The sequence below is a fragment of the Nematolebias whitei genome, chromosome 6 (genome assembly GCF_014905685.2).
Source record: "Nematolebias whitei isolate Nwh7 chromosome 6, NemWhi1, whole genome shotgun sequence".
Lineage (NCBI taxonomy): Eukaryota > Metazoa > Chordata > Actinopteri > Cyprinodontiformes > Rivulidae > Nematolebias > Nematolebias whitei.
This window is the reverse complement of record NC_056503.1, coordinates 24,963,887-24,976,237: the sequence shown is the minus strand read 5'-3', so window position 1 is coordinate 24,976,237 and position 12,351 is coordinate 24,963,887. Positions and strand designations below refer to the sequence as shown.

The 12,351-nt window shown below is 38.4% G+C and overlaps 1 protein-coding gene across 1 annotated transcript; it reads left to right on the top strand.

Moving 5' to 3' along the window:
* Positions 1 to 3,265: 3,265 nt before the first annotated feature.
* get1 (guided entry of tail-anchored proteins factor 1) lies at positions 3,266 to 10,465 on the top strand. The gene is made up of 5 exons (XM_037677454.1): positions 3,266 to 3,380; positions 4,235 to 4,391; positions 6,724 to 6,791; positions 7,835 to 7,949; positions 10,285 to 10,465. Exons 1-5 carry the CDS (start codon positions 3,303 to 3,305, stop codon positions 10,356 to 10,358), a joined length of 492 nt encoding a protein of 163 aa, XP_037533382.1. The 5' UTR covers positions 3,266 to 3,302; the 3' UTR covers positions 10,359 to 10,465.
* The last annotated feature ends 1,886 nt before the right edge of the window (positions 10,466 to 12,351 follow it).

The window sequence follows — 12,351 nt, the reverse complement described above, 5'->3', positions numbered from 1 at the left end:
GCATCTGTCGCCTGCCAACTTGGGCGGGAGCAATAAACAGGAAACGGGGTGTGGAAGGGACAAACTACCTACTACCACTAGTATTTTGCGTTACTGTGTGGAGCTGGGAGATAATCAACTGGTTTCACTTGGAAAGAAAGTCAAGACCAAAAAAGAAACTTCACATTCGAAAACAAGCCCCCCCAAAAAACGCAACCTGCGACTCACAATATTTGCAAACGACTTTAGAGAAAAACAAGCCCAAAGTCGCTTATAATAAGCAGACTTGGCAACACTGTAAAGCAAAACCTCGACAATGTTGTCAGTGATAAAGGGGGTGGAGCTCCTGCTGGTAAGGGGCGTTTACCTTCGAGACAAATTGAGGTCGCTGATTGGTCAGTTGCTGACTAGCCTGCTGAGTTGATTGACAGGTGGCAGAGGATCCAAAAAAAATCATAGATTTACCGGTCTGTTTAAACGTCATCATTTGTTCCATTTTTATTCCAAATTCATTCAATATTTGATTAATCTAAGGTTTGAGAACTGAGTTTCCTTACAACATCGTAACTTGATAATTGCTCAACAAATAAAGGTCAAACTTCACAGCTGGACATTTTGTTGACCAACAATGATCTCTATTGATTTCAAGGTCACAAGGTCAAAGTTCAAGGTCTAAGGTCGCCTCTATCTTTAAATAGCTCTAACTTGATAACCCATTCATAGAGAAATGTCAACCTTCAAAGCTGGACACCTGGTTGGTCGACAATATTTTAAGGTCATGGGGGTCAAAGCCAGGTCAGGGTCTTTCTTTAAACAGATTTAATTTGATAACCATTTAACACAGAAATGTCAGACATCACAGCTGGACACCTGGAGTTCAGGTTTTATAGTTTTTTTAATAGTTCTTGCATTAGCTTGTAATTTATATTCAATCAGATTCAGAGAGTTATGATTTTGTTCCAATGATTTAAAAACTTTATTCCGGTTCTTAAGTGCTTTACTGCATTCTTTTGTCTACCAGGGTACAATCCTCCTTTCACTTTTTCCTCCTTTATTATAGTTCAGCAGCTGCTTCTAGACTAACATTACACAAAGTAAAATAAAAATCACCCACTTCACTAGTTATATCCACCTGTTGCATTTTTACATCAATACACGTGAAGGTTTCCCAATCTGCAGAGCTAAAGCACCATTTCTGTACACCCATTATATCAATCCTCTCTACACTTAGCTCTATTTCAGTCTTTATACGATACCGTTGTTTCTTTGATTACTTTCCACAAACAACTGACAGAAAATCTGTGATATGTGATATAATTTGCTGTTTCAGTATTAGTAATTGAAACAACAAGACAAGACGAACTTTATAGAATCAGTATGATGGGGTTGACTGTTAACTTTATATGGGTTCCAGCTTACTGGGTTAAAGGAAATGAAATAGCAGATAAGACGGCACAGGCAAAATACAAATGGTTTTTAGTTAATATTAATATTAGGTTTAGTAGGACAGAAGTGAAGAGTATTATAAAACATAAAATGAGAGAGAGATGGCTAAAGCAATGGGAGGAAAAACTGAAATGGGCAATGGTTTAAGTAGATCCACTGGAAAATAAAAGAAATGAGATGAACAGGAGGGAGGAGATGATTGTATCACGACTCAGACTTGATCATACTGAACTAAACAACATCTTATTCAAAATAAGAAAACACCATACGGGGAAATGTGGTTGTATGAAAGATGAGACAATAGAACATGTTTGGTTTTTTTTTTTTTGTATTGTCAAAATGATCAGGATGAGAGAAATCACTTAATTCAAAAGCTTAATAATATGAAAATAAAACTAGACCTAATTAAACAAAGTCAGGTCATCTGGACAGTTTCTTTGTGTTGAAACTTTTCATCTTTCATCCAAAGGACTTCATCAGCCACAACAAACTCAGTCCCACAAGCAGCACACTCACATGGTGGGCCAACCAGTTCAATGGTGATAAGATGGTTTCTGGAGTCTGCCCTCTCTCCCGTTGACTCCTCTGAGGCAGCCATGGCCTTTATTTATTTATTTACTTATTTATTTATTTATTTATTTATTTATTTAAATTTATTTTTTACCTGGATTATTGAGCATGAACTTTGATAGACCTAATTAATTTATTTAAGAAAGATTCAAGAAACAAAAGTTATCAGGTCATTTTTTTAGGCAGAGTAAGTTAGGATCTAAGGTAATTATGTATTTATTTTATTTCATGATTTTTACACTCTTGTCTGTAGAGGACAGAATGTGACAAAATTAAATAAAAAATTTAAAAGGTACATTTCACTACGCTGCACAGAAGTCTGTTGGAGTCAGCCTCCCCACCATCACAGACATCTACACCTCCAGATGCAGGAAGAGGGCCACCTGCATCATGAAGGACCCCACTCACCCAGCACACACACTTTTTGCCCCACTCCCCTCAGGAAGGAGGTTAAGGAGCATTAAATATAGAACCACTAGACTGAGGAACAGCTTCTACCCTGAGGCTGTTAGACTCATGAATCTCTAACCAGAATAATCACTGTGGGAAAAAAATCACATCATGTTGCTGCTGATCTGTTTCATGTTGCTGCTGATCTGCTTCATGTTGATGTGTTCATGCGTGCTCATCTGCTCACACAGACTCATGCTCATGTTTGTGCTGATGTTTGAGTAATGTTTATATGCTATTAGTGCTTAGTGCATATTTAGTTGATGTTTTTCTTAGTTCATATCTTAAATGTTATCATTGTTTTATCATTTTATTGTTGGATGTAACTGGGACCCTGTGTACATAATTTCGCCCCACCACATGTACCACATGTGGTGCGAATGACAATAAAGAATCTCTGACTCTAACACTATTTAATGGTGTATTTAGATATTTAATTGTGTATTTAATGATTTAATGATGTATGTAATAATTAAATGATACATTAAATTGTTATTTTTGTATTATGTATTTATTTGTTTCATTGTCACATTCCCTCCTCCAATGTATGGTGACAAAATTAAATATATAAATAAATCATGAAAGAAGTAATTTAATTGTGTATTTAATAATTTAATTGTGTATTGTATTATTTCATGATATATTTAATAATTAAATGATACATTTCATTATTATGTATTTATTTAATTTAGTCACATTCCGTCAGTAATGCTGCCTTGAGCTGTTTGCCAACCTCCACTAAAGAGGAAATAGTAGTTACACACTCGGACAGTAGGTGGCGATCTTCACCTCTACGCATTTTTGATCCGTCATTAATGAACCGACGAAGAAGAGCGACGGAAATCGAGGGTGGAAACATGGCTTGGTTCTTAGTTTTGATTTCTGTGTTTGTCTGCAATCTCATGAAAATACTCCTGCCGACCACATCATCTTTTGTAAGTAGGGAGATAAAGTTGCACTGCGGAGTGCTTTAGCGATGTTTTTAGTCATTGTCGATCTCGGTCTCATGCAGAGAATCATTGTGTAGCTAGTTTAGCATTAAAGCTAACATGAATTCCATCCATCCATCATCTTTACCCGCTTCTTCCTTTTCGGGTCGCGGGGGTCACTGGTGCCCATATCCAGCAGTCACTGTGCGAGAGGTGGGGGACACCCTGGACAGGTCTCCAGTCCATCACAGGGACACAGAGAGAAATGAGACATTCACTGTCACTCACACCTAGGGACATTTTGGTTACAAATCTGTGTAGTTTCCACAACTCTCTCCCAGATCTTCATTGTGTGACTCATCAACTTCATTCCCCTGTAGTTGCTACCGGGCGTTAACATAACTGGCTTCTATACTGGGTGTATCCAGGTGCACTGGGTTAAATGCAGAGAACTAATTTCGCCTTTTTGTGGGAACATACAATAATGACAACACAGCACTTTACTTTACAACTCTGTACATCACCCTTGCTGTTAAAAATGGACACTCGCACATTTCTCCTCCATTCCTCAGGGATGCCCTCATTCTCAACAATGCCACTGAAAAGTTGATTTAGCTTATCCTGCAGTGTGGGTTGCACAAAGGTGCAGGAGGTGCTAAATAATTTAAATAATAAATAAATTAAATATTCCATGCCAATCGTGCGGCTCATGTGTCATGTCCTATTTTAATTTGAAAAACCGCGATGGAGCGAAGTAGCGAGGGACTGCTGTATTGTAAAATATACAATGTGTTATTCAGCCTTGTTTGTGTGCTCTATGTGCTGTGTAACTCTTTCCCCGTCTCTTTTTACACTCCAAGCTGGTGCAGAAAGATGCTGAGCAGGAGAGTGAGATGAGGGCTGAAATCCAGCAGATGAAGAAGGAGCAGTCTTCCATAAGCATGATGGATGAGTTTGCAAGATATGCCAGATTGGAGCGCAAAATTAACAAGGCAACAGACAAACTTAAAACACACGGTGAGAGGCAAAATGACGTACGAGTTAGCAACGGATTCAGGTAAAACTGAAAAATTAAGCGCTTTCATTTCAGACTGTGTTTGAAACGCCTGCAACAGTGAAGAAAACCTGCTGTTTTAAAGCTTCATGACACATCAGTGCCTATTAGGCACATGCAACCCTAGAAAACATGCTGTTTTTGCCGCAGGGAGTTTATTTAAATTTTTTTTAACCATTCTCATTTTGTCACGTGCGTTCCTAATCATAAAGTTATGAACAAATATGGCTGCCTTGTGGTTTTGGGAGTCATGCATGAACCGTGTCTCTCCTCTGCTGCTGACACGATAAATAAACTCCGACCGTCACCTCCTCCGTCCTCCGCTGCTGTTATGGTCCATGCGCTCTGCTCTGGACGTCACTCAGCTCGCATGCAACAAAGAGTAAACTCTAAGCGAGAGTGACACCCGCCCCCTTTTTCCTCTTTTGCGTTGACTAAATGTTTAGTTTTATCAATGAGTTTGTCAAAGCACAGTTTATAAAAGTAATGTTTAATAAATGTTAGGACTCTATTCTTTGCTAACAAATAAATTCACCACAAAATGATTACTTCTTTCTGAGGGGGGCATAACAGAAAATAATTGAGAAGCACTGGTCTAAATAAAGGTTGAATGAATGAATGGTCAGCAGCAGGAAGCATGATGTGCTCTTAACACTTCCTGGTAGACGGATGCTTTGACCTTGGACCTCAGGAAACACAGTGGACCAACACCAGCAGATGACATGGCCCCCCCAAACCATCACTGACTGTGGAAACTTGACACTGGATCTCAAGCAACGTGGATTCTGTGCCTCTCCTCTCTTCCTTCAGACTCTGGGACCTTGATGTCCAAAGGAAATGTAACATTTACTTCATAAGAGAACATATCTTTGGACCACTCAGCAGCAGTCCCAGGCGAGATGTTTCTGACACTGTCTCTTGTTCAAGAGTGGCTTGACACAAGGAATGCGACAGCTGAACCCCTTGTCTTGCATACATGTGAGCGTGGTGGTTTTTGAAGCACTGACTTCAGCTGCAGTCCACTCTTTGTGACATCTCCTCCATGTTTTGGAATGGGTTTTGTTTCACAATCCTCTCCAGGGTGCGGTTATCCTTATTGCTTGTACACGTTTTTTCTGCCACATCGTTCTCTTCCCTTCGCCTCTTTATTAATGTGCTTGAACACAGAGCTCTGTGAACAGCCAGCCTCTTTAGCCTTTTGTGTCTTGCCCTCCTTGTGCAAGGTGTCACTGGTCGTCCTTTGGACACCTGTCAAGTCTGCAGTCTTCCCCATGATTGTGTAGCCTACAGAACTGGACTGAGACCATTTAAAGGCCTTTGCAGGTGTTCTGAGTTAATCAGCTGATTAGAGTGTGGCACCAGGAGTCTTCAATATTGAACCTTTTCACAATATTCTGTTTTTCTGAGAAACTGAATTTGGGGTTTTCTTTAGTTGTCTGTTAAAATCATCAACATTAAAATAAACATTTGAAATATTTCAGTCTGTGTGTAATGATTGGATATAATCTAGACACGTTTCACTTTTTAAATGAAATTACTGAAATAAATCAACTTTTTCATGATATTCTAATTTCATGGCCAGCACCTGTATAATCCGTTTGAATAAAATAGTCATTTTAAGGGGGGAAAAGGTCAAGTCTAGGAAAAATAAATCAAGTTAATTTAAACTGTGCAAAGGACTACCAGTGCTAATTTTTTAAAATACATCTTACACACTCACTCCAATTAAAAACAAGTTGAAATGACATCAAAGTAAACAATAGAAAAGTTGTTCAAAATCCCTCCTCCTTCTATCGATATTGTTGAATGTCATGTGACACCAACAAACTCAAGGTCACGAACTCTCGTTTTAGCTGTAAATGGCATACAGTGCACCTTCCACAGCTGTGCACGTCTTCTGCAGCACACTTGTGAACCAGACCGGTGGTTGTGGTCTCAACCACCAAGTTTATCAATTGTAGTCCTCATGTGTTTGAGTGGTCTATGAACTCTACAACGTAAACAAAAGGTTTGTAAAATGAGTTTCTCAATAGAAACCTTTTGTCTCAAGACCGGCCTCTCTATTAACTTGTGTTTTTAGCCTTCAAACAGACTGAATTTCATGATTTCTGAATCATTCAAAATAGAATTGTGGACATTTCTATGTATATTCATCTATGGATGTGTATTTTATTGTGTTTTAATGAATAATGTTTATCAACCAGTCATGGGTTATATAATAATATAATAGGGTTGTTTGCTGAAGATGATTTAATTACATTAATTGTTTAATGGTTGCATAATTCTGTTTTGCAGTGCAGTCAAGAACAGCTCAACAAGCCAAAATGAAGTGGGTTGTGAACATTGTCTTTTACATATTGCAGGTAGGTGGTGACTGGAAGTAAGAGCATACATATTGTACTTTGTTCATTAAATAGTAACTACAGTGGTGCTTGAAAGTTTGTGAACCCTTTATAATTTTCCATATGTCAGCATAAATATGACCTAAAACATCAGATTGTCACACAATTCCTAAAAGTAGATAAAAAAGAACCCAGTTAAACAAACGAGACAAACATTTTATAATTGGTCATTTATTTATTGAGGAAAATGATCCAATGTATCATGATGTGGGCCTGTTTTGCTGCATCTGGGTCAGGACGAGTTGCCATCTTTGATGGAACAATGAATTCTGAATTATATCAGAGTATTCTAAAGGAAAATGTCAGAACATCTGTCCATGAACTGAATGTCAAGAGAAGGTGGGTCATGCAGCGACAATGATTCAGCACACAAGTGGTTCTACCAAAGAACGATTCAAGAAGAATAAAGTTCATGTTCTGGAATGACCAAGTCAAAGTCCTGACCTTAATCCAATCCAGATGTTGTGGAAGGACCTGAAGCAGCAGTTAATGTGAAGAAACCACCAACATCCAGAGTTGAAGCTGTTCTGTGCTGAGGAATGAGCTAAAGTTCCTCCAAGCAGGTGAGCAGGACTGATCAACAGTTACCAGAAACATGTAGCTGCAGTTATTGCTGCACATGAGGGTCACACCAGGTACTGAAACAAAGGTTCACACGCGTTATCACTCACAAATATGAAACATTGGATCGTTTTCCTCAATAAATAAATGACCAAGCAGACTTTTTTTTTTACCTCATTTGTTTAACTGGGTTCTCTTCATCTACTTTTAGGACTTGTGTGAAAGTCTGATGATGTTTTAGGTCATATTTTTGCAGAAATATAGAACATTGTAAAGGGTTCACAAACGTTCCAGCACCTCTGTATAAAACACTGGCTGTGTCACGACCACAGCTCTTCACATCGTAGCTTTTAGTTTGAAACGTGACACGAGGTGGTCGTGGGATCATTTTATTGCTATAAAGTAAAAAAAAGTGGCGACTTGTCTCTCTCGTCATCCTTCAGGCTGCTCTGATGATCTCATTGATCTGGAAGTATTACTCTGATCCAGTGACTGTGGTCCCCAGTAAATGGATTGCCCCCGTGGAGCGACTTGTGGCTTTTCCGACAGGAGTGGCAGGTAGTCGGTCTCTTCTTCCTAAATACACGGTACAACATTTAAGATGTTACCCACAGAATGGTTCATTTAGCATTACGCTCTGCTTAACAAAACGTCAGGACTCTGTGGGCTCCAGTTGCTTCTAATGGAAAGCACCAAAATGACTGGTTGTTTATAATTATCTGATTGGTTTATAATTTGTTCCATCCAACACTAACTGGGCTGCAGAACCCAACCCTCGTGTTTCTTAGCAGTTGTCCAGATGTTGCGAAAGGACAGGAGAATGTGGATCATGCAACATGTTGAAAACACAGCAGTTTACAGGACCTCGGTTAAACAAGATCAATTCTTCTTAAGAAGTCGTTTAGAAGCTCCTGAAGTCCACTTGTTTTTGTCTTGAACTTTTTTGAATTCTCTTTATAAGAACATTTTAAAATGTTTGCTATAATATGAAGCCAACCAGGAAAAAGGTTGTCAACAACAAAAATGTTTAGTGTTAGGAAACATTTTTAAATGTTCTTAAAGAGAATTGATGTAGTTTAATGCGCAGACCTTTCATCATATTTGATACAGTGTATATCATATGTCATTTGAAACATGTTAGTCACTGACTAGCCATGTCCTAAAGCACATGTTGCTTTTTACTTTACAATAAAAGTAAGGTTTTATAAAACATCATGTTTTATTAAAGACCTGAACTCTCTTCATTAAGAATATGAACTTGTAGTTAATAAAATGACTTTTCCTCTTGTCTGGTTTTACCAGCAATAGAAGTTTACAATAAATATTAACTATAGATAAGTTAGTTAAATGTTTAGTTAGCTAGTTGGTTAACTATTTGGTTAGATTGTTAACTATTTAGTTAGTTGAATATTTAGTTAGTTGGTTAATGATCTAGTTAAGTTAACTATTTAGTTAGTTAATAGGTTAACAATCTATTTAAGTTAGTTGGTTAAATGGGGGAGTGGTGGCGCAGAGGTTAGAAGATGTGCTTGCGATCAGAAAGTCGTAGGTTCACCTCCCGGTACCGTCAACATCAAAAAATGTGGGTGGAAAAGGTGAAGCACCCACACCTGCCTCCACCCTCATTCGCCCCACTCTGGGCCCCTGAGCAAGGTCCTTAACCCCCACTATCTGTTCCCTAAACAGGTCTCTCTTGAAAATGAGTTCTTGTGGCTCAATGAGACTAACCTGAATAAATAAAGGGTAAATGAAAAAAAAAGAAAAAAAAAATTTAGTTAGTTAACTATTTAGTTAGTTGATTAACTTTAGTTAACTATTTTGATAGTTAGCTATTTGGTTAACTAGATGGTTAATTAATTAACTAGTTAGTTAGTTAGTTAATTATTTAGCAATTTGTTTAACTAGTTAATTAACTGTTTAGTTAGTTAATTAACTATTAAGATAGTTAGCTAGTTGGTTAAGTAATTACTTAGTTAAGTATTTAGTTAGCTACTTAATTAACTACTTAGTGAATTAACTATTTAGTTGGTTAGTTAACTATTTAGTTAGTTGTTTAGTTAACTATTTAGTTATTTAGTTGTTTAACTAGGTTAATTAGTTGGTTACGTATTTAGTTAGTTGGTTAATTATTTATTTATTTAGTCAGTTAACTTTATTTAGTTAACTAGTTAATTAGTTAACTATTTGGTTAGTTAGTTGGTTAAATATTTAGTTAGTTAGTTAGTCACTAACTGAATGAATGAAGTTTGTGAGTAACTGAATGTTTCAATGAAGCAACTGAGAGAGAAGGCGATGAGCTGCTTCCATGATCCAACCATTATCTTTACCCACATTTCTTTATTGGGTCACGGTGAGCTGGTGTATCTCCAGGAGTAAGAGGCAGGATAAACCCTAGACTGGTCACCAGTCCATCATTCTGTGGGAAGAAACCAGAGTACCAGGAGTAAACCCACACAGACATGGGGAGAATGTGCAAACAAGTTCCTGCTTACTGGATGACTTAAATTAAAAACATCAACTAGTAAATGAGCATTGTGGATTCTGAATCTTTTACATCATTTACAATTCTTGGCAGGTAGGATGGATTAGGACAAGGCATTGTCTGGGACCCCCTCCAATGACAAATTGCCTTTTCACTGCAGGTCACCCCACTGCTTGAATCAAACTTTAATCTATTTTATGTAATTTATTTTGTTGTCCAGCATGAGACAAACAATTTGCTGGCTTTAGGGCTGAATGGTCCACTTTTAACAGGAACCACACACTACCACAATAACCTTAGTGATCTTGCCTATAAGCTAATTCTCAACATAATAGGTTTTCTTTTTACTGCAACTTGTTTTTAGCACATATTGATATAAAGTTTTCAGTCTGATGTGTTCTTTTTTTCCAGGTGGTGTGGGAATCACGTGCTGGCTGGTGGTTTGCAACAAAGTTGTCACACTGGGACTTAATGCCATCAGCTAAAACTCTGCTGGGATTTGGAAACGTGTTTTGATTAATAAAAGCTGTTTTCTGTCGGCTAATCTGAACCAAGATTAAGGCTGTTCCATTTGTAATTTTAATTTATTATATTTTATTGTTGCATGAACGTTTTAAATGTACATTATTTTAGAACAAAATGTGTCCAGTTTCTTTTGAACAAAAGATGATAGACGTGTCTGTTGTAACTTTCCTAATTATCCTCTAGTAACATGTTACAAATCCCATGATGCTTTTCTTGCTGCAAACTTTATTAATCAGTTTCTAGGGTGCCTGGGGGAGCAGATGGTGGGGGTTCAGGACCTTGCTCAAGGGCCCAGAGTGGGGCAAATTAGATGTGGGTGTTTCACCTTTCCCACCCACATTTTGATGTTGTCGGTACGGGGAGTTGAACTGGCGACCTTCCGATCACAGGCTCACCTTTAACCTCTGCGCCACCACTCCCCACAGATATATTAAAGTGAAATACTTAAAACATAAAAGATTATAAACACAATTTCGTGATACAGTACGCTTATGCTCTTCTACTTAGTTCATCTTGTTACTCAAAAAACTGCCTCTAATTTTTTTATTAGTTTCCTCCACTGAAGAAATTCAAAAATTCTATATTTAGCAAACATATACAGTGCCTTGCAAAAGTATTCGGCCCCCTTGAACTTTTCAACCTTTTGCCACATTTCAGGCTTCAAACATAAAGATATAAAATTTTAATTTTTTGTGAAGAATCAACAACAAGTGGGACACAATCGTGAAGTGGAATAAAATGTATTGGATGTGTTAAACTTTTGTAACAAATAAAAAACTGAAAAGTGGGGCTGCAATATTATTCGGCCCCTTTTACTTTCAGTGCAGCAAACTCACTCCAGAAGTTCAGTGAGGATCAATGAATGATCCAAAGTTGTCCCAAATGACTGATGATGATAAATAGAATCCACCTGTGTGTAATCAAGTCTCTGTATAAATGCACCTGCTCTGTGAGTCTCAGGGGTCTGTTCAAAGCACAGAGCATCATGAAGACCAAGAAACACACCAGGCAGGTCCGAGATACTGTTGTGGAGAAGTTTAAAGCCGGATTTGGATACAAAAAGATTTCCCAAGCTTTAAACATCCCAAGGAGCACTGTGCAAACAATCATATTGAAATGGAAGGAGTATCAGACCACTGCAAATCTTCCAAGACTCGACCGTCCCTCTAAACTTTCATCTTGAACAAGGAGAAGACTGATCAGAGATGCAGCCATGAGGCCCATGATCACTCTGGATGAACTGCAGAGATCTACAGCTGAGGTGGGAGAGTCTGTCCATAGGACAACAATCAGTCGTACACTGCACAAATCTGGCCTTTATGGAAGAGTGGCAAGAAGAAAGCCATTTCTCAAAGATATCCATAAAAAGTGTTGTTTAAAGTTTGCCACAAGCACCTGGGAGACACACCAAACATGTGGAAGAAGGTGCTCTGGTCAGATGAAACCAAAATCTAACTGTTTGGCCACAATGCAAAACGATATGTTTGGTGTAAAAGCAACACATCTCATCACCCTGAACGCACCGTCCCCACTGTCAGACCTGGTGGTGGCAGCATCATGGTTTGGGCCTGCTTTTTGTCAGCAGGGACAGGGAAGATGGTCAGAATTTATGGGAAGATGGATCGGGCCAAATACAGGACCATTCTGGAAGAAAACCTGTTTGAGTCTGCAAGAGACCTGAGACTGGGACGGAGATTTATCTTCCAACAAGACAATGATCCAAAACATAAAGCCAAATCTACAATGGAATGGTTCACAAATAAACGTATCCAGGTGTTGTAATGGCCAAGTCAAAGTCCAGACCTGAATCCAATCGAGAATCTGTGGAAAGAGCTGAAGACTGCTGTTCACAAACGCTCTCCATCCAACCTCACTGAGCTCGAGCTGTTTTGCAAAGAAGAATGGGCAAGAATGGCAGCACGGTGGCGCAACTGGTAGAGCTGCTGCCTCTCA